The sequence below is a fragment of the Cervus elaphus genome, chromosome 16, assembly GCF_910594005.1.
Source record: "Cervus elaphus chromosome 16, mCerEla1.1, whole genome shotgun sequence".
Lineage (NCBI taxonomy): Eukaryota > Metazoa > Chordata > Mammalia > Artiodactyla > Cervidae > Cervus > Cervus elaphus.
The window spans coordinates 12,275,663-12,302,498 of record NC_057830.1 but is presented as its reverse complement, the minus strand read 5'-3'; the positions used below and the strand labels follow the sequence as shown (position 1 = coordinate 12,302,498).

General features: G+C 38.6%; 1 protein-coding gene across 1 annotated transcript in view; it reads right to left on the bottom strand.

The window, feature by feature from the left end:
• The window catches only part of SVEP1 (sushi, von Willebrand factor type A, EGF and pentraxin domain containing 1), a 186,641-nt gene that overhangs the window by 76,773 nt on the left and 83,032 nt on the right, over positions 1-26,836 (bottom strand). The window contains exons 9-18 of the mRNA XM_043870637.1: positions 26,687-26,816; positions 21,211-21,318; positions 20,114-20,245; positions 19,279-19,473; positions 17,973-18,094; positions 15,169-15,277; positions 12,266-12,430; positions 11,194-11,427; positions 7,555-7,716; positions 6,085-6,246 (exon numbers count right to left, since the gene is read on the bottom strand). Of these exons, the coding sequence (XP_043726572.1) occupies positions 6,085-6,246; positions 7,555-7,716; positions 11,194-11,427; positions 12,266-12,430; positions 15,169-15,277; positions 17,973-18,094; positions 19,279-19,473; positions 20,114-20,245; positions 21,211-21,318; positions 26,687-26,816 (1,519 nt within the window). The remainder of the gene's footprint in view (positions 1-6,084; positions 6,247-7,554; positions 7,717-11,193; positions 11,428-12,265; positions 12,431-15,168; positions 15,278-17,972; positions 18,095-19,278; positions 19,474-20,113; positions 20,246-21,210; positions 21,319-26,686; positions 26,817-26,836) is intronic.

The window sequence follows — 26,836 nt, the reverse complement described above, 5'->3', positions numbered from 1 at the left end:
AGACACGACTAAAGTGACTTAGCACGCACTCATACAACATATGAATGTATAAACATACACATATACATAATGATAGCACTATCTACTACAGCATTAAATATACAGACGACACATACATGACACAGTTCCCAATGGATTAACATCATAAGGAAAGAGGGGAGAAAGCTTTCGTTTTGAATCTTGGACAAAGAAACTATGGTTTCTAAGTCAAGAAAAATGAAACAAAATCCTTTTCACCTCTTCTATGGCAGAGAAGGAGAGAAAATATTTAAAGATGCCAAAAGTGATATAAAAATAGAATTAAAAATAGAGCACTGAAATGAACAGGAAAAAATGTAACCCCACACGCCTGTCCCCTGATGGTATAAAGGGAAAAATATAGTCTTAGAGACACTAGTTTCTGATGACAAAGCCAGAAGTCAAAGCCTCTCATTTTGAGCCTCCTTTTAATTTCATCCTAGAGGGTCAAGGTAAGACGTGATATTATCTTGTTCCACAAATAATCTTTCCTTCTATTGGGACCATATGTAAACCACACCATCACCAAAAACCCATTTGTGGAACTTATTGTTTTGGTAAAAATCTTTCTAAAAACTGAAAAATTTCAGACTCTTGTAACCAAAACTCAAGACTGTTAACCAAGGACTCAAAACTGTTTAATATCCTAATACATGATGATAGGTGAAATGTATAAAGAATATTACGTTATACTAACAGCTATATTTGTACTTGTTTAGTTGCTAAGTTGTGTCTGACTCTTTTTGTGACCCCATGGGCTGTAGCCTCCTAGGCTTCTCTGGCTATGGGATTCTCCCAGGCAAGAATACTGGAGTGGGTTGCCATTTCATTCTCCAGGGAATCTTCCTGACCCAGGGATTGAAGCTAGGTCTCCTGCACCACAAGCAGATTCTTGACTACTGAGCCACTTAGGTAGCCCAACATAGTAATATACTTAAATATAATCATTATATTTATTAATGATGTTTTAAGTTCAAAGGCTAAATAATGCAAAAAGTGATACGTCAGCAAAAAATAAGGTAAACTGCACAACATGCCCATAAAAATAAACCAGTACAGAAAGAAAAAGAGGAAAAGGAGATAAAGAAGGGGTGGGGACAGAAAGGGGGCTGATTGAAAACTACAGAAATATATATGAGGGACTATTCTAGAACTCACACACACTTAAAGTAAAAACAAAACGGTGCTTATCCAGCACCACAGGGGAAAGTGTCATTACCAGTTACTACTTATATTCCACTCACGACAAGTAGAATATGGTCAAACATATGCTAGGAATATTAGAAATAGAGCAGTTACCAGAAGTTTAAAGATTTTCTGGGAATTACAATTTCTTAATTGCAGCAATTTGGTATGAGAAAACCTCAAGGCTTATTCGGAAACTTAAAGGAAAAAATTGTCAAATATGAACTTATTTCACTGTGAAAATCCCAGTTGGCTTCTGCAGTTGGAGGGAGGGAGGAAGGGAAAGAGAGAACACTTATTTTTCCTGCAGACTTTGTTCCAAAGTTAGACTGTATACTGACAAAATACGAGAGTCTTTGGTAGATCTCTTTTAACCATAATGTGAGGTTCTGTCTGACTTTCAATTAAAAAAAAAAATCCACAGCTGGTATTACACAACACACATGGTTTATGAGTTTCAAGTGGTTCCTAGCTAATCTTTCTTCTCATTTCTTCAGTGAAGCATTAGGTTGATGAACACTTCTTGCCCAGTTCCTCATGTCTAAGATTCTGTGCCCAGTTCCTCATGGCTAAGATTCTGTGATTCTGGTTCTGAGATTCAAACAGATGCAGCATATAAAACATATATTTAGGGTAGCACTTAACTTACGGGGACTACAACTCCCAGAACGCAATGCTGGACATCCCCTGCCCCCTGCCCACATCTACACTCAAAACATCCTAAGTATTTATTTTCTAGGAAGCTCAGTCTCTAACTGGATACAGATGTATATATGTGTGTGTGGCTTGGGGAAATCAGGAACCACCAGACTGGCTAATAAGCCAATGATGATTAAAAACATCACTCATTCAATAAGGGAAGTTTTTACACTTTCAGATTGTCATGCATACTTGCTAAGTCATTTCAGTTGTGTCCGACTCTGTGTGACCCCATGAACTGCAGCCTGCCAGGCTTCTCTGTCCATGGGATTCTCCATGCAAGAACACTGGAGTGGGTTGCCATTCTTTTCTCCAGGGGATATTCCCCACCCAGGGATCAAATTCATGTCTCTTAAGTCTACCTGCATTGGCAGGTGGGTTCTTTACCACTAGTGCTACCTGGGAAGTCCAGATTGCCACAGGTCTTGGGTTTTTCAATAAGGATATACAGAATGGGTAGGACATACAATTTTTTTAAAAGTCATCTTTTGCCAGGCATGCTTGTTCTGTTCCCAGTGGTATAACAGATGGAGGTCAACAACTTTTTATTTTTTGCAAAGTTCCCCTTGCATTCCTATACACTAACAATGAGAAAACAGAAAGAGAAATTAAGGAAACAATTCCATTCATCATTGCAACGGAAAGAATAAAATACTTAGGAAAATATCTACCTAAAGAAACGAAAGACCTATATATAGAAAACTATTAAACACTGATGAAAGAAATCAAAGAGGACACAAATAGATGGAGAAATATATCATGTTCATGGATTGGAAGAATCAATATAGTAAAAATTAATATAATACCCAAAGCAATCTATAGATTCAATGCAATCCCTATCACGCTACCAACTATATTTTTCACATAACTAGAACAAATAATTTCACAATTTGTATGGAAATACAAAAAACCTCAAATACCCAAAGCAATCTTGAGAAAGAAGAATGGAACTGGGGGAATCAACCTGCCTGACTTCAGGCTATACTACAAAGCTACTACAAAGTCATCAAGACAGTATGGTACTGGCACAAAGACAGAAATATAGATCAATGGAACAAAATAGAAAGCCCAGAGATAAATCCACGCACCTATGGACACCTTATCTTCGACAAAGGAGGCAAGGATATACAATGGAGAAAAGACAATCTCTTTAACAAGTGGTGCTGCGAAAACTGGTCAACCACTTGTAAAAGAATGAAACTAGAACACTTTCTAACACCTAACCCTAACTCAAAATGGATTAAAGATCTAAATGTAAGACCAGAAAATATAAAACTCCTAAAGGAAAACATAGGCAAAACACTCTCCAACATAAATCACAGCAGGATCCTCTATGACCCACCTCCCAGATTAATGAAAATAAAAGCAAAAACAAACAAGTGGGACCTAATTAAACTTAAAAGCTTTTGCACAACAAAGGAAACTATAAGCAAGGTGAAAAGACAGCCTTCAGATTGGGAGAAAATAATAGCAAATGAAGAAACTGACAAATAATTAATCTCAAAAATATACAAGCAACTCCTGCAGCTCAATTCCAGAAAAATAAATGACCCAATCAAAAAATGGGCCAAAGAACTAAACAGACATTTCTCCAAAGAAGACATACAGATGGCTAACAAACACATGAAAAGATGCTCAACATCACTCATTATCAGGGAAATGCAAATCAAAACCACAGTGAGGTACCATTTCATATCAGTCAGAATGGCTGCTATCCAAAAGTCTACAAACAATAAATGCTGGAGAGGGTGTGGAAAAAAGGAAACCCTCTGACACTGTTGGTGGGAAAGAAAACTAGTACAGCCATTATGGAGAACACTGTGGAGATTCCTTAAAAAACTGGAAATAGAACTGCCATATGACCCAGCAATCCCACTGCTGGGCTTGCACAATGAGGAAATGAGAATTGAAAGAGACATATATACCCCAATGTTCATTGCAGAACTGTTTATAATACAATAGCCAGGACATGGAAGCAACCTAGATGTCCATCAGCAGACGAATGGATAAGAAAGCTGTGGTACATATACACAATGCAATATTACTCAGCCATTAAAAAGAATGCATTTGAATCAGTTCTAATGAGGTGGGTGAAACTGGAGCCTATTATACAGAGTGAAATAAGCCAGAAAGAAAAACACCAATACAGTATACAAATGCATATATATGGAATTTAGAAAGATGGTAACAATAACCCTATACGTAAGACAGCAAAAGAGACACAGATGTATAGAACAGCCTTTTGGACTCTGTGAGAGAGGGCAAGGGTGGGATGATTTGGGAGAATGGTACTGAAACATGTATATTATCATATGTGAAACAGATCACCAGTCCAGGTTCAATGCATGAGACAGGGTGCTCGGGGCTGGTGCACTGGGATGACCCAGAGGGATGGGATGAGGAGGGAGGTGGGAGGGGGGTTCAGGATGGGGAACACATGTACACCTGTGGTGGATTTATGTCAATGTATGGCAAAACCACTACAATATTGTAAAGTAATTAGCCTCCAAGTAAAATAAATAAATTTATTTAAAAAAAATTACACTGAATTTGCAACGTCACTGCAGGATTTTTTTTTTTTTTTTTTTTTTTTTGAGTTTCTGGCAATAGTTTCTGGCTGACATTGATTTGTCAGATGGAGTCCCACCATCATTCTAAGTTTTCATCTTTTACTTTTGTTTCTGTCTTCCAGTTTTTACACTGCTGGAAAGCTGGACCTGGTAAGGATGGTAGAACTATTTGAAACTCTAATCTTCATATTTCTATCTAACCAGTGGCTCTCAGTGTGTGGTCTGTGGACCAAGCAGAATCAGCACCACCTGAGAACGTCCAACACTTTGTGACCCCATGGACTATACAGTCCATGGAATTCTCCAGGCCAGGATACTGGAGTGGGCAGCCTTTCCCTTCTCCAGGGGATCTTCCCAACCCAGGGACTGAACTCAGGTCTCCCACATTGCAGGCAGATTCTTTACCAGCTGAGCCACAAGGGAAGCCCAAGAATACTGGAGTGGGCAGCCTTTCCCTTCTCCAGGGGATCTTCCCAACCCAGGAATTGAATCAGGGTCTCCTGCACTGCAGACAGATTCTTTCCCAACTGTGCTATCAGGGAAGCCTGAGAACTAGTTAGAAATGCAAATTCTCAAGGCCTTTACCAGACCTGTTGAAATAAAAACTCTGGGGTGGCCCCAGGTACCCATGTTTCAACAAACCCTCCATGGTGACTGTTGAGAACCAAAAATTAGTCATATTTTAGAATCACCTGGGGGAACTTTGGGTTTCCCTTGTGGCTCAGTGGTAAAGAATCTGCCTGCAATGAGGAAGACACAGGTTTGATCCCTTAGTCGGGAATATCCCCAGGAGAAGGAAATGGCTACCCACTCCAGTATTCTTGCCTGAAGAATCCCAAGGACAGAGGACGCTGGTGGGCTACAGTCCATGGGGTCACAGAAGAGTCAGACATAACTTAGCAACTAAACAACAACATGGGGAGAGAGGGGGATCTTCAGAAGAAAACCAGTAAACTTACACCAGAATTATCTGGGGGGTGGAGATTGGGCTTCAGAATTTTAACATGTTACTGACTGGGGCATTTTTTGCAGAAATTAACACCTGTGGCCCAGTGATCTGTTATGTAAGTGAATACTGAAACATTCTGGTCAACAATGTTCAGGTAACAAATGATGTACTAACATGTCTCTAGTCATAAGTGGCTACAATACTGATATGAATGTGCAATGATTCTAGTAGGCAGCCAGAGTGGATAACCACTGCTGAAAATCTTCAGACTGTAAGGAACAAAGGTCATAATCCAAAAGATGTATTTTTCAAGTTTCAAGGAACATAAGATAAGACCTCATTTTATACATGAAAAATCTAAGTTCCTGGTTGACAAGTATTTCTCTCATACCATGTGGTCACATGCTTACTGGTGTTGAGGGCTGGAACCAAGTCATGTGCTTCTTGTATGTCCCTAACAGTACCAGGGTGGTGTTTATATTACGGGTGTTTACACTTAAGTACCGACTGGCTGAATATAAGGAAATGCTCTATGAAGAGACAGTTATTTACATTCTTTGCATATAGCAGACATATGGCTCTCCTAACAAGATTCCACTCTTCCATGCACAGGCTTGCACAGACTTGGGGGAAAAAAAAAAAAAGCAATGTGTAAGACTTAACCTCCACAAGCAGAAATATCCACGGCTCCTCTCTTCACAGTTGAAGTGTTTTCTGGACATAAGAGGCACCCCCGGGAACCAAACGCTGGCTGATAGCTGCCCAGTGGACACGATTCGCATGTTTCAAGCCCATTTGATGAATAGGTGCCTTGTTTACACTGAGCTACAATGAAAAATGTAATATGGTTAATAATAATGACATCAACTGTACAAAAGTAACACTGTGTACAATAGGGTTTTCCATATTTTGATTTCTTTGGGATAAAATGAGGGTCATAAAGAACTCCAAGCAGACACATTATCTTTTAGATTCTTCATACTTCTGTATACTAATAAGTTATAGGCTCATTTCCAGTTCCTTCTATTATGACCTAGCATGGTGTTGGACACACAGAAAATGTCGATAAATAGTTTTGGGGTGAAGTTAGAAATCTGCATCTGACAAGGTCAAGCTGTTACAGGGAAACTTGCTCTTGTACAAGTTCCCAGCTTGTACGCTGTTCTCTTGAGTGACAGAAACAAAACCCACAATTGGCCTTTTGTTTCGTAACCATGCTGGTACCATTTTCACACTAAATAAGAACTGGCCCTCTTACCTCCTCGTGCTTACAGACACCATTTCATTTGAGGGTTGGCAGAGGAGGAAGTAAGAGCAGTCTTGGCATCAGGCCCAGAGAGGTGAATTAAGCAACCTTCCAAAACGCACAGCAATGGTTTTGTAGTAGAGTGGGCCTCGGGCCAGATTCCTCCACTCCCAGTGCACTGTCCTCTTCTTCTGCCCTTTTCCTCCAGGTTAACCTCACTTTCAGCACTGCCAACATTTTCAGGGCATTTGCAGTCACCCAGCACTGCTCTCAGGCTTACGTGTGTCACGAAGCACCCACCCCTGCACTGGCAGCAACAGGCAAGGAGGAACCACCCTGCAATTCCTTCTTTTAGGTGCATCTTAACCATAATGTGAAAGAGAATGTTTCCATTTGGAATGGTCATTGAGAATAACAGTAACAGTATTTTGGAAAGACTGGATAATTTAGTAGCAAGAATATGTGCATATGGGTCTGTGGTTATTCATGTCCAAGCAAATGGAGTTAATCTCATCATATCAAATATTATTCAAACAAAAAGCAGCCCAATGCTTGCTAAGAGTCATGAAAGTCCCTTCCACCAGTTAATGTGAGATTCACTAAAACACATGGAATTAATTGATGAAAACAGGTTAAAGTTCTTGACAGTGGAGTCTGATTTAGACAGCAATGGGCTGTTCCAAAAGGAAGATAAATGGACTTCTCTAAGTGAGGGAAACATTCAAGTAATAGCTTATAATTGAAAGAAAGAAAAAAAAATCAGTTAATGAAATTGCTTTAATTAATTTAATCCTATTTGCTAGTGAGATTTCCTAAGTGGAAATCCTATTTGCTAGCGAGACTTCCTAAGTGGAAATGAAATTCAGGCTTCTGGTCTAAGCCTCTACCTTTGCATTCCGAGCTGCTCCTTGAATGGAGATATTCCGTGTAAGTTCCAGTCGGACAGGGTTTGCACTCAAGCTGCCCTTCTTCATCTTGATAGGAGCCCATCAAGCAACTCTCACAGACAGAATGCTCCAAGGAATAGTACGTTCCCAAAGGGCAGTTGACTGAAAATAAGCAGGAAACACTGAATACTGTATGGAACATACTTTTTTCCCCTAGGTATGAGACTAATAAAGCCTGCTTCCAGCTACTATTGTTTATGATTTAAATTTTACTGTCAGAGGTTTATTCACAAGATAAACCTTCCATAAATGCAGTCCTCTACCCAAGATTTTTTTTTTTTTTTGAGAAAATGCAAGTTCTTAACTGACCAAGCTTACAGCTTATAGAATGGGGGCTTTGAAGTGTGGGTTAAAGCATACAACAGATCATTCTGGAAACACACAGCTAATGGAAGAAAAGAATAAAGCAGTTAATTTGGGCCTTTGAGATATTAAAAAATGGTTTCTTCGCAGTTCTGAATGGTTTCCCTTATGAAACTGTCCATTACAGCATCACTTCTAGAAATAAAAACAGACAAGGGTGGTGAGCTTAAAACAAATGAGTTAAGTCGACCCCTCTTCCTGCTCAGACTGCTTGCACTGAAGCCAAGTGCAAGTCTGAGGCATCCTTAGACCCAAACACCCCGCGGAAACTGGCCAGTTTCAAAACCTTCCTCCCCCGGAGATTTGGTCTACTATTTTGGCAGGCTTGGAGTGCAGAATTTCTGAAATCAAAGTGGGATATTAAATTCCCTGAGAGGTTGCTATCAAAGTTAGTATTCTTACAGAGAGAACACCTGAAAGAATCACTTGGGTGATTCTGAGGTGTTAATGTGAGAAAGAATTATCAGTAGTTGATCACAATTTGTATGGAAATACAAAAAACCTTGAATAGCCAAAGTAAGCTTGAGAAAGAAGAATGGAACTGGAGGAATCAACCTGCCTGACTTCAGACTCTACTACAAAGCCACAGTCATCAAGACAGTATGGTACTGGCACAAAGACAGAAATATAGATCAATGGAACAGAATAGAAAGCCCAGAGATAAATCCACGGACCTATGGACACCTTATCTTTGACAAAGGAGGCAAGGATATACAATGGAAAAAAGACAACCTCTTTAACAAGTGGTGCTGGGAAAACTGGTCAACCACTTGTAAAAGAATGAAACTAGAACACTTTCTAACACCATACACAAAAATAAATTCAAAATGGATTAAAGATCTAAATGTAAGACCAGAAACTATAAAACTCCTAGAGGAGAACATAGGCAAAACACTCTCTGACATAAATCACAGCAAGATCCTCTATGACCCACCTCCCAGAATATTGGAAATAAAAGCAAAACTAAACAAATGGGACCTAATGAAACTTAAAAGCTTTTGCACTACAAAGGAAACTATAAGTAAGGTGAAAAGACAGCCCTCAGATTGGGAGAAAATAATAGCAAATGAAGAAACAGACAAAGGATTAATCTCAAAAATATACAAGCAACTCCTGAAGCTCAATTCCAGAAAAATAAATGACCCAATCAAAAAATGGGCCAAAGAACTAAACAGACATTTCTCCAAAGAAGACATACAGATGGCTAACAAACACATGAAAAGATGCTCAACATCACTCATTATTAGAGAAATGCAAATCAAAACCACAATGAGGTACCATTACTCGCCAGTCAGGATGGCTGCTATCCAAAAGTCTACAAGCAATAAATGCTGGAGAGGGTGTGGAGAAAAGGGAACCCTCTTACACTGTTGGTGGGAATGCAGACTAGTACAGCCGCTATGGAAAACAGTGTGGAGATTTCTTAAAAAACTGGAAATAGAACTGCCATATGACCCAGCAATCCCACTTCTGGGCATACACACTGAGGAAACCAGATCTGAAAGAGACACGTGCACCCCAATGTTCATCGCAGCACTGTTTATAATAGCCAGGACATGGAAGCAACCTAGATGCCCATCAGCAGACGAATGGATAAGGAAGCTGTGGTACATATACACCATGGAATATTACTCAGCCGTTAAAAAGAATTCATTTGAATCAGTCCTAATGAGATGGATGAAACTGGAGCCCCTTATACAGAGTGAAGTAAGCCAGAAAGATAAAGAACATTACAGCATACTAACACATATATATGGAATTTAGAAAGATGGTAACGATAACCCTATATGCAAAACGGAAAAAGAGACACAGAAATACAGAACAGACTTTTGAACTCTGTGGGAGAATGTGAGGGTGGGATATTTCAAAAGAACAGCATGTATACTATTTATGGTGAAACAGATCACCAGCCCAGGTGGGATGCATGAGACAAGTGCTCGGGCCTGGTGCACTGGGAAGACCCAGAGGAATCGGGTGGAGAGGGAGGTGGGAGGGGGGGATCAGGATGGGGAATACGTGTAAATCTATGGCTGATTCATATCAATGTATGACAAAAATAAATAAATAAATTAATTTAAAAAAAAAAAAGAATTATCAGGCAAATTACTAAAATTTCAGATTCCAAGGACCTGACCCCAAAGGGTCAGAGCCATCCCTTGTGGATTGGGACCTGAATCAAGCTGCGATTTGACAAGCACTTCAGGGGATGCTAACACAGGTAGTCTGAAGGCCACACTAAGAACTGCAAAACGCTGGCCAAGGCAATTCCTGATTTTTACTCACAAGTTGAGAAAGAAACGAGAGGAGGCTCAGAATGACAATATTAATGTGCTTTTGATGAGCTGGGTTATTTCAGTGTGAAAAATCTAGCTGAGCTCTGGGAATAGCAATGAGAACTGCTGATGAAGGTTTTCTGACCAGGACACAATATCCCACACTATAGAGAGATTAACAGAAGCCTCATGTCATTTGGTTCTGTTTGAGCACATAGATTTTGCTTGGAGGAGACTCTGCTGTCTACAAATGATGACTCATTAGGAGAGAGACTGGAATTGACTCAGATGTGACAGTCTAAAGTCAGAGTAAAAGCTAAGGGACTGGGTGGGGAGGGAGAATGGGGACCTGCACTTTAATGGGTCTGGGGTTTCCTTTGGGGTGATGAAAATGTTTTGGAACTGTGATAGAGGTGATGGGTGAATGTCACTGTGACTATACTAAATACCACAAACTGCATACTTCAAAACAGTTCATTTTATGCTATGTGAATTTTGTGCTGGCTGCCTGGATGGGTATATCAGCTAAATCACTTATTGTCTTAAAAGACTAAGTTCTTAGCTTCTTGGCTTGGGTTTTCTCATGCATAAAATGTACTTAATAATAATGGTACCTCATACAGTAGCTAAACAGGATTAAACAAGACAGGGTCTCAGTCAGCACACAGAGGTGGTCAGAAAAGTTTTAGTTTTTGTTACTGGTGTTGCTGCTGAAAGCTGTGAGGTCTAAAGATCTATAAATAAAACTAAGATTTTAGTCCTTTACCTAAAGCAATCTTACCCTGACCAACAGTGGTTATCTAGACTTTTGAGACAAAAGGCATGTAACAATAACAAAATGTTGGTTTCATGATAATACCCCTTTACAGCTATAGGAATACTCTAGCTGTGTCATTTGACCTAATAGGCACCAAATATTTTTGGTGACAGGGAGAAATCTTACCACACATTCGGCCTCTCAGCATGGAGCCTGGTCTGCAGAAGAGGAAAGCCTTTTCTGTTTCTAAGGAATTGCTGTCAGCTACAAGCATTTCAGAGGCAAGCTGAAAGGAATACATGGGCTCCTTAGTAAGGGTCCTTTTCAGTCGATTTGTGATAGTTTCCAATGTCTTAATGAGCCGCTGCTGATTTTCCAATTCAAGGGTATCATTTCTTTCATCGGGTAATGGCACACTAGCTGAGATAAAAACAAAACAAAAGAAGACATAACACACACACAGGCCGTATTGCAGCAAACCATTTGGAGTGAGTTTCTACCCTAAAAAAATGACATGCATTAACTTTAAAAACGCATTCCAATATACAGTAGGTGCAGGCAAATAGTGTTTGATTCCACTTATACGAGGGACCTAGAATAGTCAAATTCAAAGTCAGAAAGGACAGTAGTAGTAGATCCTGGGGTCAGGTCTGGGGTGGGGAGCAGGAATGGGGACTTACTGTTTAATGGTGACAGAGTTTCAGTTTAGGAAAGTGAAAAATCCAGGAGATAGATGATGGTGGGAGATGATGCATGTATTTAATGCCACTGAATTGTACAGTTAAATATGGTTAAAATAGTATGTTTTATATTATGTGACTTTTCAATCACAATTAAAAAAACATTCTAGGAAAGATACACACAAATTTAAATATTATTTACTGAGTAACTAGTACATGGAGAATATTAAGAACAACATGTTTTGTTTTAATCCTTCTCTCCTATGCTGGATCTATATCACCGTTTTGTAGAGTTCTTAATGATTACATATTTAGTTCCTGCTAACTCTCATTTTTTAAAAACAGGCCTTAGTTCATCATGTCAAGATGAGTATGAAGCTGAGGGCCTGTTGCTATGAGAATCATAAAATATATCTGTGATATTATGAAAAATAACAGAACAGGTGATTGTGCTTGCCCTAATATACAGTTCCAGGGTAATTTCCTAATAATGACAACACATAGAAAGTTTGAAAATAGATCTCCAACCAAGAATTTCCTATTGTATTAACCTTTTCAAACAGACAGTCTATTCTTACCTGTGATGTTAAAAATTAACCTAATTTTGTGGTCGGATAATGGGGCACTTCTTTCAACCCGTGAAGATCTGGCTTTGCCAGCACCCGTGGGTGTTTCTCGCACTGTGTCCTGGAAGTCACCGTAAGAGTAATCCAGCCTGTTGGCTGCACCCCAGCCACCCGGTCCTGAAAAGTTGGAGTAGAGAAACAAAAGATTGTAGAGCTGCATCTTGGTCATCTGGACAATCTCATGGACAGAGGAGCATGACAGGCAACAGTCCATGGGGTCACAAAGAGTCGAACATGACTGAGTGACTTCACTTGCTTTCTTTATATATATATATACAGCTAGAATAAATATACACATACTGTACTTTTAACAAAATAAGATCATACTATATGCATATATTATTTGCTAATCACTTTTCAAATTTTCTCAACAATATAATATTTCTGCATCAAATGGTTTAATATCTTTTTCTATAGCTATACTACAAACTAACCAAGTTTCTATTTTCAGACTTTGAGGTTATTTCAAAATTTTAGAACATCCTTGTGCATACACTATGTCATAAAATATAAGACACCATCAGTGAGAAGACATTACCCAATTCCATAAATACCCAAATGAAAAATGTACATCTTAGAATTTATAAAATATGATACATGTTTGTACATTAGTATGACTTCTATCTTGAGAAATAACCTCAGATGGGTCTGAGCATTTTTAACCCTTTAGTTACATATTGCCAAATGCCCTTCAATTTCTTCTCTACACACAATATGTGAGTATGATTTTTATATCATGACCCCCTTGCCAACTCTGGGTATTGAGATTTTTACTCAAATTTGTTAATCTGACAGATCAAAAATGGCATCTCATTTTAGTTTTAATTTGAATTACATGATTAGTATAAGATCTAGCCATTTTGGTATATTTATTGGCCCTTTATTTTCCACACATTATGACATGCCAAGGTGTTATAAATATTACTGATTTTGTCAGTGGTGTAAAGACACTTGAGGAAGAGGTTTGCCTCTTAGGATCACTTGTATCACTTGCACCATACAGCATTCAGATTCTTACAGGATGACAAAGATCACCCATCACAAAGTCTCATGATGATAGCTGACTCACTCTGTGTGGCCCTGGACCCTTGCAACCTACCTCAACAATCCGGGGGCAGTGGGGACCTGGGTCACATGTGACAGAAGAGGCATTGATATTCTAGATGTGCCACTAGGCATTCTTCTTCTAGACATGCCACTGCCAACTCCCCTGCCAAAGCCACATTGTGTTCTTCTGTCTAAAACTTTAACTTCCATTATGTTCACTGAGAAGTTGTATATAATTGTTAAAATTGGAAAGCAACTTAAAGTCTACCAATAGGAAACTGTTTATATAAATTATGGCAAACTGATAACATATGTAGCCACTAAAACTGCACTGAGCTTCAACACTGGTGTATTTAAAATGGACAACCAACGAAGACCCACATACAGCACACGGAACTCTAGTCAATGTTCTGTGGCAGCCTTGATGGCAGCGGGGGTGTGGGGGAGAATGGATAATGTATATTGATGGCTGGGTCCCTTCACTGTTCATGTGAAACTATCACAACATCGTTAACCAGCTACACCCCAATAGAAAATAAAAAATTCAAAACATTGCATTGAAGTATAATATTTATGACATAAAAGTATCCTCAATAAAATATTAACTAGAAATTCATGTTTATGAAATAGTATGGGTCTACACACAAATGCAGTACAGTAATATACCATTAATATAGTAACAATTATTTCTGGAACTGCAGGTTATCTTAATTTCATTCTTTTTTTAAATTTTTAATTCTTTAATTCTTTTTCATTCTTTATTTTTCAAATATTTGCAAAAAACATATATGCAGAAATAATATTTTTCAATTTAAAAACTCTAAAGCAATAGTCAGTATCACTCTTAATGCTAAATCACTGAGAGAAATATGATTAGTGTCAGAAACAAAAAGAATGTCCACTGTCATGTGAATTAATACTGCTTCAAATAATCTTCTAAGCACTTTATTATTCTTGTACTTCCTCATTTAATCCTTACAAGAGCCCCATGAGTTCAGCACTCTTATATGCCCAATTTAAAGATGAGAAAATTGAGGAACAGAGTGATTTGAGAACTTAAGTTCTTCCCCTGCCTCCTAGTAGGTGGGTAAGCCAGGATTCAGACATTTACTAGTTGGTTGTAGAGTTCATGTATTTAAACGGGACGGTATCACCACTGTGTTCTAAAACATTACTCTGCAAGTTCTGTAGAGACAGTTTTATAAGAATGAAATAAAAATAAGTATAATTACGGAAAAGGACAAAGAAATCCCATAACACACTTTGGAGTACACTTAATCAAAGTTGTATGTCAATTATATCTTAAAAAAACAGAAGAAAAAAAGTTCAGCATCTACATGAAGAAAACATCCAAATTCTACTTGAAGGTATATCAGACTTGAATAGATTGAGTCTTAACATTATAAGTGAGGTATGTGAATATTTTACATTCATAAATAGAAATATTTACTATTTTGAACAAATGACTTACTTGCAATTTAAGTTAAATGCCATATAAAAATTGCTGTTAGTACTTTACAACTATTACTATTCTAAGATATCATACAAAGATTTGAATTTTACAATCACAATGTGACTTGGTTTTCTTAGTATTTATCATCCTGAAGCATTCTGGCTAATATTTTGAAAGAATTACATATCCATAAAGATCATTATGTATAGGATCAGGTTATCTAGTCATCCTAGAATTCTTGATGAATAAATAAGTGAAAGGTCATTTTTTTTCTAATTTGCCCCACTCTTCTGTAATGATTTTCTTAGTTTGCACAACAGTTTTCCCAAATACCCACACCAAATAATTTCATTACCGATTGCAAAGCCATTTTCATAGTCATAATTATATTCGAGGCAGTATTTTTTGGTCAGATCCTCCAGTCTGCAGTCAATGTCATCAGCATCACTACAAAATGACGGGACCTGCAAATAAAAAATGAAGAGGAGAAACTGTGCTTCACATCTGGGTGTGCCTTGGATAAGCTCTATGCTCCTGTTCTTCATGTCTCCACGAGTAGGAAGGAAGAAAGGACCCCAGAGTGCTCCCTGTCCTTAATAAGGCTCCTGATCCTCCTCCCTGCCCTCCCCTACCTCCTCTCAGCACAGTGGACCACCAAGATCAGTCTCAAGCCTTTTCTCTCTGTTTATATCACTTATCGCAAGGAACTCAGGACACCCGGGATATCTGTCTCTGAATTTTCGCCCCAATTGAGGTTTTTTTTTTAATTGAAGTATAGCTGATTTACAATTTTATATTAATGACTTTTTAGACCCCTTTTCTCTGAGCCCATCTCCCACCCTCCTCCAAGTAAAGTCCTCAAAACTTTCTTTGGTGGCCTCTGAAGTTCAGAGTCAATTACCAGTCAAACCCTTATTAGTATTTACCTCCTCTCTCTATGTTCTCTTCATTTTTGCTCTCAATGAAACCTGACTTCCTTGTTTTTTAGGTGGTGGTCATGGAGGTGAGGAAGCATCCGCCTTACTCCTTAGTGCTGTTTCTAGATCACACTCCCATGAACTTCCTTGAAGCCTCAGAGTTTTGAAGCTCCTGCCATAAGCTATGCCACACACTGATCTCCTGTGCCCGCCACCTACAGCCCTCCTCTATTCCGAGTCACTCCCTCATTCCAAGAACTTTAGTAAGTGTCCCTGGCATAGCCCTTGGTGATTTGTATATTCACCCAGCTGATCCTTCCATCACCTTGAATTCTCACTTCCTCTTCCATCTTCCAGCTTTACTTTGTCACTTACTCTCACAGTCATACCCTCAGACCTTGTCATTACCAGTCACTGCACCCTCTCTTAGACCCAGGAATCCAACAACTCTTTGACTTCATCAGAACCTGTAATTCACTGACACTGTCCCCTCTTCACTGTCCCTCAGCCCCTGATGTCTCACTTCCTTATTTACCCATCTTGGATCCCATCTTGATCCATCACCATAAATTACCTACTCCCTTGCATGCACCCTCCTTGGTCTATCACCATGAAATACTCCCTTGCATGCACGCTCCTCAATTTGTCTGGAGAACTTTAACCCCAGTTAAATTTATTGCTCTGCTTTCTCCACATCTGTGCCCACATGTTCAACTATAGTCTGGGAGAAAACACATCCCTGCTTACGGCCAATCCTACATTTCTCTAGTATATTCATTTATGCTCTCCTAGAAAATCAGTTTGTACCACATTCTCTTTTCTCAAACCTCCAACAACTCCTCCCCAACCTTACTCCAGACTGATCATTCTGCATCTTTTTTCACAGATCAGATAGTCACAAAAGATCCTTCTTTCACACGTATCACATGTGGACTAACTTCTGTGGACTAACTAACCTGTGCTCATGTACGCCACCCCTTCTTGACACCTCTCATTCTCACACTCTATATAAAATCTACTACTATTGCATCTACTTTCAGAATCTATCCAAAATCTAAGCCACTCAGCTCTGTTAGGGATATAAATATATATATATATATATACATATTTTGTATGTACTCAAGATAGCTCTGGAGTTAACTACACATTAAGTTGCTTAGAGAACTATGATTTCACAGAAGTTATAAATACATACACACACATATATATAATATAAATATATAAAAAACATATATAAAACATTTATATACCCACATGCATATAGAACATTTCCTGCTTTCAAGATGCTCAATACATTTAAATACATTGCTTTGCTCTCCTGGAATCCCGAAAGAGTCCTAAACTTGCATGAAAAAGAAAACCCTTTAAATGTTCAGTGATCATAAAAGAAGAACAGACTAAGAAAGCTGTGGTACATATACACCATGGAATATTACTCAGCCATTAAAAAGAATACATTTGAATCAGTTCTAATGAGGTGGATGAAACTGGAGCCCATTATACAGAGTGAAGTAAGCCAGAAAGATAAACACCAATACAGTATACTAATGCATACATACAGAATTTAGAAAGATGGTAACGATAACCCTATATGCAAGACAGAAAAAGAGACACAGATGTACAGAACAGACTTTTGGACTCTATGGGAGAAGGCGAGGGTGGGATGATCTGAGAGAATAGCATTGAAACATGTATATTATTAAGGGTGAAATAGATCGCCAGCCCAGGTTGGATGCATGAGACAAGTGCTCGGGGCTGGTGCACTGGGATGACCCAGAGGGATCGGGTGGAGAGGGAGGTGGGATGGGGGATCGGGATGGGGAATACATTTAAATCCATGGCTGATTCATGTCAATGTATGGCAAAAACCACTACAATATTGTAAAGTAATTAGCCTCCAACTTATAAAAATAAATGGAGAAAAAAAAAAAAAAACAGACTACAAGGGCATTTTTGTCATGCTTTAAATAACAAAGCAGACATTCTCAAAGCAAAGGGACTCTAAGTTTTTCTGAGTGTTTTAAAAAATGCAAAGTGCTTTAACACAGATTTACTTATAATTCACTCCAGGAGACCAAAACCTATGAATAATGCTAAATATGAGGAGCAAGTTTGGGTCACAAAGAAAAAGGAAATCATCAAGACAAAGAATTTCTGTTGCAGGTGATGCAGAGCAACTATGGAAAACCTCAACAGCATCCTTTAAAATATGGTGACCAACCAAGGAATGCTACTGACATACCATTTTCCCCAGGGTGGTCTCAAATGCTTCAGAAAATTTCTTCAACAGATCTGTGTCATCACAGCGAGTTGCTTTGTACAGCATCTCAAAGGACTTGTACCCATGATTTGCAAAACGTTTTACTGGAAAAAATTAGTTTCAGTTGGTTAGTGTTTTCAAAACACAAATTTAATTTCTGTGGAATTAAATTGGTATTTTCATCCTGACATGGTTTGTGGGATTGTTATAAAAACAAAAGTTGACAGTTAAGGAATGTTTCCAGGCATTAATCGATCATAATAAACCACCAGCCAAGCAGCCGTGTACCCAAGTTACCTGGTGATATATTTGCTTTCTATATTATTCTTTACCTTCCAATCATATGACAGAGTGAACATTTAAGGGAAAAAGAGATATAAACATTTTTTTCATTATATTTCTGGGAATCATCGAAAAATTCTGGTTGCAAAGATATTATATAAGTTTATAATGTATATGTTTATATTATATTTTCAACCAACAGACACTAAACGATTTCTGAATGGTATGTGAAATTATATTTCTTAAAAGTGTAATTTCACAGAGATAAACTTTTCCTTGGATCAGAAGTTTAGAAGTTAAGACTCAGCAAGATGTCTTGAGATATTCACAGTCTCCTAACAATATCAACATTAAAATCCTACGGTCTAAATCTTTGATAGAGGTGAGTAATATCACTTGTATTTCCCAAATTTAGGAACAGTACAGCTCAAGTAAGTGGGTTTTACTTTCTAAGACACTGGCATTTAAACTTCATCTATAGTAGTGGATCAAATATCCACTCCAGAGATGATCATTTACACAAGATAAAGACATTGGATTATTTTTAGAATAATACACAAGATTACAGAATAGATCTAAATCACTTCTAAAGAGTGTATGACTGATCTGACTGCATCATGTATACAGGCTCTTACTTTAAATATAAGTTCTTCTCCAGACATCAGACTATACGTTAGTTCAAGTTTACAGCTCAAGAATGACATCTTGACTCTTCTGACAATTCTGGTAAATAATAATGAGGGGACCAAGATGTTTTTCCCATAAACTGAATCTTGTCCTATAGCAATCCAATCAGCAATAAGATTCTGGGCTAATATTTTAAATTGAAGGATGGACATTTCTCCTATCTATAAACACTTCAAATTCATGGCACCATTTTCTACTCACCAAATCTAAACCCTGTATTAAGGCAATTTTATTCTTTAATGTTAAGAAATTTACACATATAGGTAGTTGAACACATATTTACACATACTAAAGAAGCCCAGAAAAATTTAGAACTTACTAGCACAGTCTGGCCATTCAGTGGAATATGGTGGTTTCCAGATACCATCTTCATAAGCACAATAATACTTGTCAGTAGATCCTTCTGTGAAATCATAGCCCTCTAAGCAACTTAATGTGCAGTTAACACCAGTACTATCTTGAGTACATACAAAATCCCCATTTACAGGTGTAAATGGAACTTCACAGGGGGAACCTGTGTAAAAAAATTGAATTATTCAGGAACCTGTGTAAAAAAATTGAATTATTCATATACAATGGCATAAAAATATCAATTAAAATCTAGGTGTCTAAGCTGAATTTTGAAAAGGATTCCTCCTGTCCACCACTACTCCCAGAAAAACTCTCAAAATAAATCCATAGTGTGAGGTTACTGCAATTTCTGCTTTTTGATTCCTAGGTGGGTATGCCAAAAAGCTGTACCAATGTGTAATTAATGATCTATGCATAACTGTGCATAATTTATGAAAAGCTAAAAGTACTTCTGATGTGCAACTGATATTTTTGGCATTCTTTTAATAAAAAGGAAAACCAAATAATGTTACATAGCAAATACATTTTCGGAATCTGTCTCCTCAAGCATTTAAAATAGGATTATGACAATACTTTGTAACTTTGAAGAAAATATTAATAAGTGGTTACAGACTAGCTCAGAAGAAAGCATGTGTATTTACCATGAAGTGAAGTAATAATAATTGGAAACCTCAATATAATTTGTCAGTATTCTAACTTTAAACAGCTATGTTCATAGCCTATTTTCTTTCACAAAGGAGAGTGCCACAGTGATTACATATCTCAAGTGTCAGCTAGATTTTGGAGGCTTACGCAGAGTATACCTTTTACGACAATGTGGATGTCACACGATCTATTATTGCCTGAGGGGTCAGTGGCTGTATACCGCACTATCGTCTCCCCATGAGGGAAAAGGTCTCCTGGTGTATGGCTTCTGGTGATGGTCAACACGGCCCCTACAAAGTAGAGAAGGGGAAAGAAGGAATCCAATCTGGGGGTTATTGTGTGCAGTCACTTTATTTGATTTGAATTTTCATTTACTCTTTATACAAACCAGCTGAACATTCTATTGGTACTAACTGGGCTGCTAACAGAAAATAAACTATAAAATCTTACACTAAACTATAGAAATAGTTGACTCAGAAGCCTCATTAAATGAAGGCATTCTTGCTAAATAGATTATTTTCCTTTACTAGGTCAGTCTCTGTGAATATTGGAAATTGAATTAGAAGCCTATTTCACTTGCATTCTTGTTTTCAGGGTGTTTGTGAAAACTTTAAAGTGAACTTCAGCTATATTTGCTCACTTTTTTCTGTTTTCCCATGAGCTTTTGTAACATTTTTGGCAAATGTTTGAGAACTGAGTATGAATACATAGAACTGCATTAGATTTGCCAATAGGATGCACAGCTTATGTCTCTAGGATAAAGGAAGCTTAGAGGCTCAAAGAATTTACTAGAACACTTTCAAATAAAATACACTGTACAAGTTTAATAAATCCCCACTGAATAATGAATGAAAAGCCATAGTCAGGAAAGAATAACAATGTTAAAATATACAGAATTATCCTAGCATTAAAACATCTTAGGTAATTATCCATGCTACTATATTTAGATGTAATTTGCTTTTTATTTATCTTTTTTTGGTATTTTTTAATTTTTTTAATTTTTCACTTATTTTTATTAGTTGGAAGCTAATTACTTTACAATATTGTAGTGGTTTTTGCCATACATTGACATGAATCAGCCATGGATTTACATGTGTTCCCCATCCTGAACCCTCCTCCCACCTTCCTCCCCATCCCATCCCTCTGGGCCATCCCAGTGCACCAGCTCCAAGCACTTGTCTCATGCCTTTTTTATCTTTTTAAAAGCTTTTTATTTGGTGGTAACATGTTGACAACAAGATACCCGCATTCTCACCTGAGTTGTCTGAAAACTGAGGCTCGTCCCAGGTTGCAGCATGCTCCTTCTCAGAGACCTGGACTGGAGGCGGGGATCTGCACCAGTCTATGCTAGGTGGTTCTACATCTAAAAAACATGAAATCAGAGGATGAAGTCACAACTGATGTTCAACACTGATGAGGAGGGTTGCAAGAGAGAATCAAAGTCTACCTGTGCTGGCGGAGAACCTTGACCTTGACACAAGGCTGGCCCTGGGATCCCTTTGATGATGACGTGGTAAAGAAACCACCTGCCAATGCAGGAACTATAAGAGATGTGGGTTCAATCCCTAGGTCAGGAGGATGCTTGGAGGAGGAAATGGCAACCAACTCCAATCTTCTTGCCAGGATAATCCCATGGCCAGAGGAGCCTGGTGGGCTATAGCCCTTGAGCACACATGCATGTTTCATCCCTGATCTCAACATCACAAGAAAAAGCTGATTCTTGCTATGCTTCATTCTACTTGTTGAAGAAATACTGGATTGCTAACATCACCATGAGCACAGCAGTATAAACGGTAAATTCGGGATGTGGTGAGCATTTAACTTGTGAGTTTTGCCAGTGGTAGTTGAACTGATTCACCCAGAAATGAAGAAAACATTCCCAGATAATCAGAAGGCGTGAAATGACCAAAGCAGTCATTTCACAGGGATCTCTTGAATCATCCTCCTCTTAACTGAAGGGTTGACAGATGCTACATGGAAGACCAATGGGCAGAGATCTGAGTCGTGCTGCAGAATATATAAGTCATTTAAGTGTCATTGTCGTTGTTAAGTTTCTCGTTATGTCCAACTCTTTGCGACCCCATGGACTACAGTGTATCAGGCTTCCCTGGTGTTCACTATCTCCCAAAGTTTGCTCAAACTCATGTCCTTTGAGTCGGTGGTGCTATCCAACCATCTTATCCTCTGTTACCCTCCTGCTCTCAATCTTTCCAGCATCAGGCTCTTTTCCCATGAGTCAGCTCTTTGTATCATATCAGGTGGCCAAAGTATTGGAGCTTCAGCTTCAGCATCAATCCTTCCAATGAATATTCAGGGCTGATTTCCTTTAGGATGGACTGGTTAGATCTCCTTGCTGTCCAGGGACTCTCAAGAGTCTTCTCCAGCACCATAGTTCGAAAGCATCAATTCTTCGGCACTCAGCCTTTTTATGGTCCAACTCTCACATCTGCATATGACTACTGGAAAAACCATAGTTTTGACTATGTGAGCCTTTGTCAGCAAAGAGTGAGGATGTGATATTGCTGAAAGGCCAGGAGATTATGTCCATAGGTGGGACTATGGGGTCTAAGATACCTAGGTTGATAAATTCCAGTTAAAGACAAAGAACAGCATGTGGACATGGGAATAGGGGGCTGAAATGGAGAGGGGGTGAAAGCCACGGTAGAAATGAAAGAACTGTGAGTCTGTTGCTGGGCACTGTAATCTACATTGAAGGAAAGGTTTGAGGGGGGTGCGGGTGAGCCAGGTTTCAAACTCTGATGGAATGCGGTGGAATTTGAGGAGGTCAGAAAAGTACAACCAAGAAATAGTTAAGGAGGATATTTTCACATAACTATTGATTTTTACATATACGAAATATCCTTCTATCTGTAGTAACATGTCTTTGAGGGAGACTGGACAAATAATATTTTTCTCATTATATAGGTAAGGAATCTCAAACCAGGCAAATTTACGAGACTTTCCCGAGGTCAGTAAGCTGGTAAATTACAGTCATAGGCATCAAGACTAGGATGATATACTATCTATGTATATGGAAACACATATCCTGAAATGAAACAAGCTGTACCTATAAGAATATACAGATTTCTGCTTGAAGCTAAGTCTTGTGAATAAATATTCAGTTTTTCTCTTTTCCTAGTATTTGCATTTCCTTAGTGTAGGATCTTTGATTTACTGCTTTCTTAGGCTGTGAACTCTGTCAACCAGCAATGGAGCCTCTTTGGCTCACAGGTCTTCACGGCCTAGCACAGCACCTGGGCCGTAACAGATGCTCAGAAAAAGTTGCTACATGAAGGAAAGAATGAAGGAATGCTCGTAGGAGGCCAGTGCACTTTGAGAATTCGGAGTCAAGCCAACACATAGTTAAATTTATAAATCTAACAGTATTTACTGTGCTCCCCAAAGAAAGCACAAATGAAATAGTTCCAAGATTTTCTAAAGTTATCTGATTTTAGCCAAACATTTAAAAATTGCAGATTGGGGATGAGAGAGAGCTGTCCGCAAAGGCCAATGACTGTCAAATAACTGGAGGTTTCAGCAGATGCAGCATCTCCAGAAAAAGAAAGTCCATTTCAAAGCACATGAGACAGCATTCTGTGGAATGTTAAGCAAAAGCATTCCTACTCCCTCTCATTTATCATTAAGACACCAACACTCTGTCATCTGAGGAAAACAAGAAAATGTAGGCTTTGGAATATTTTCGGTCTCCCTCTCCCCCTGCCTTCCCGGTCTCGTTACCTCCCCTTCTTCCGTTCCCTGCTCCCTCCCATTTCCTTGCTCTCTTTCAGAATTTGAAAATTCAGCTAGTATCTAGCTAGACACTCGAGTATACTTTTTATACTTCACCATGCTGACTCTTCATTGTGAAAAATGAAAACGTGGCAAACTCTTGACTCATGTCCATGTTTAAAATCACAGCACCATAAAAATAAACCCAACATATTTTTCATGTGACTGGTGATGTTCATGTTTAAAATATTCAAAAAGCAATTAAAGACAACTAAGCACTAGGACATAAACATAGGTTTTTATATAAGTCAGTTTATTTACTTTCACCAAAACCTATCATTTCTAGGGTAAGAAGCCAGTTTGATACACATTAGTTATTTTAAGAAGTTATGTAAAATTCTTAAAATGAATTCAATGTACTGAATTTTAAAATAAACATTAAAAATATATATGAAACCAAAAGAGCAAAATGTTAGTATATTTACATAGAGCTTAATGCAGGTCAGGAAGCAACAGTTAGAACTGGACATGGAACAACAGACTGGTTCCAGTTAGGAAAAGGAGTACATCAAGGCTGTATATTGTCACCCTGCTTATTTAATTTATATGCAGAGTACATCATGAGAAACGCTGGGCTGGAAGAAGCACAAGCTGGAATCAAGATTGCCGGGAGAAATATCAATAATCTCAAATATGCAGATGACACCACCCTTATGGCCGAAAGCAAAGAAGAACTAAAGAGCCTCTTGATAAAAGTCAAAGAGGAGAACGAAAAAGTTGGCTTAAAGGCTCAACATTCAGAAAACTAAAGTCATGGCATCTGGTCCCATCACTTCATGGCAAATAGATGGGCAAGCAGTGGAAACAGTGGCTGACTTTATTTTGGGGGGCTCCAAAATCACTGCAGATGGTGATTGCAGCCACGAAATTAAAAGACGCTTACTTCTTCGAAGGAAAATTATGACCAACCTAGACAGCATATTAAAAAGCAGAGACATTACTTTGTCAACAAAGGTCCATCTAGTCAAGGATGTGGTTTTGCCAGTATTCATGTATGGATGTGAGAGTTAGACTATAAAGAAAGCTGAACACTGAAGAATTGATGCTTTTGAACTATGGTGTTGGAGAAGACTCTTGAGAGTCCCCTGGACTGCAAGGAGATCCAACCAGTCCATCCTAAAGGAGATCAGTCCTAGGTGTTCATTGGAAGGACTTATGTTGAAGCTGGAACTGCAATACTTTGGCCACCTGATGCGAAGAGCTGACTCATTTGAAAAGACCCTGCTGCTAGGAAAGACTGAGGGCAGGAGGAGAAGGGGACGACAGAGGATGAGATGGTTGGATGGCATGACCGACTCAATGGACATTGATTTTGGGTAGACTCTGGGAGTTGGTGATGGAGAAGGAAGCCTGGTGTGTTGCAGTTTATGGGGTCGCAAAGGGTTGGACACAACTGAATGACTGAACTGAACTGAATGTGTCAGATGCTACTTCAAGTAGTTTGTATATCTTAACTAATTAAAAACCTCACAATAACCCTATGAGGTAATATATTTATTAATTCTATTTCTGGATGAAGAAACACGCACAGAGCAGTGGCCAGTCACACTGTCTTAAGTAGGAGAGATGGCTCTGGAGTCAAGCAGTTTGTGTTCACAGTCTGAACTTTTGAGCACTACAGACCACCTCATTCATATATTCCCCACATATTAAGTCTTATTGGTGGCTATCTATCTGGGCTTCCCTGGTGATTCAGATGGTAAAGAATCTGCCTGCAATGCAAGAGACTTGAGTACGATCCCTGGGTCGGAAAGATCCTCTGGGGAATGGGATGGCTACCCACTTCAGTATTCTTGCCTGGAGAGTGAAAGTGAAAGTGAAGTCGTTCAGTCGTGTCCGATTCTTTGTGACCCCATGGACTGTAGCCTACCAGGCTCCTTCATCCATGGGATTTTCCAGGCAAGAGTACTGGAGTGGGTTGCTATCTCCGAGTACCATCTGGTATCTACTGAATATCTACTGAATTGACTGAAAGTACAAACATCAGTTAGGAGATGATGGAGTAAACCAGGTCAAGAAAATGAAATTAAAAAGAAGGACTGATCTATAGCAGTGGGATGTGAGGATGGAGAGATGGGGACAGATTTCAGAGATATTAAGTCGATGAAACCAGTAGAACCTGATAACTTATTGAATGTTGGTGACAGACGGAGAGGAGTCAAGAATGACTTCCAGATTTCTTGCCTGGTAGCTAGGTCTTCACTCTGTTTTCTGAGCTAAGAAGTATCTTAAGTTTGAGTGAATTTGAAATGCCTATGGGGCAATCACATGGGAAAGTTTAGTATGCAGTTTTATATATAAATTTGAATTTAAGGAGAGAAATCTGAGCTGGAGACAGAAATCCAGGAGTTGTAAGTTAGCAAAATTACCAGGAAAACTAGAGAGAAAGAAAGAGGGTCAAGAATAGAATCCTGAGGATGATCCATATTTGAGAGTTGGTCTAAGGAAGAGAAACCTAAAAAAGCAATCAAGGTGGAAAAAATGAGAAAAATGGGGGAAAGAAACAAGAAAGACTGGTGTCCGAGAAGACAGGGAAGGAGGCAGTTTTGATAAAGAGAACATTGTTAATAATGTAAAATCTATGGAAACATTATATAAAATAAGGACTAAAAAGTGTGCAGTAGGGTTAACTCTAGAGATTACTGGTGACCTTGATTTCTATGAGTAGAGGAGACAAAAGCCAGAATTGAGCAACTTTGAGAATAAATGGCAGTTAAGCCAAAAGATATGGCAACCACTGGGGAATTTCAAAAGGCTCAGATAGAAAGGAATCAAAGAGATATAGTGATAGTTAAAGGGTACATAGGTTTCAAAGAGGAAGCGGCTTCGATGACAGAAGGAAGAATCAGTGAAAAAGGAGTTGCTGAAGATAAAGGAGAGGCAAAGCTTTTGGGGGTTCTGGATTATTTTCACAAACTTACCAAAGTAATCTGAAGACTTACCAATAACCTTGACATGGAAGGTGCAGCTGGCCTGGTTGCTGGATGGGTCAGTTGCCGTGTATGTGACAGCAACATCTCCAATTGGGAAAAGATAAGGTGGGGTAAAAGCTGGATGAACGTGGATTGATACCTTTTGGAAAGAAATTTCCA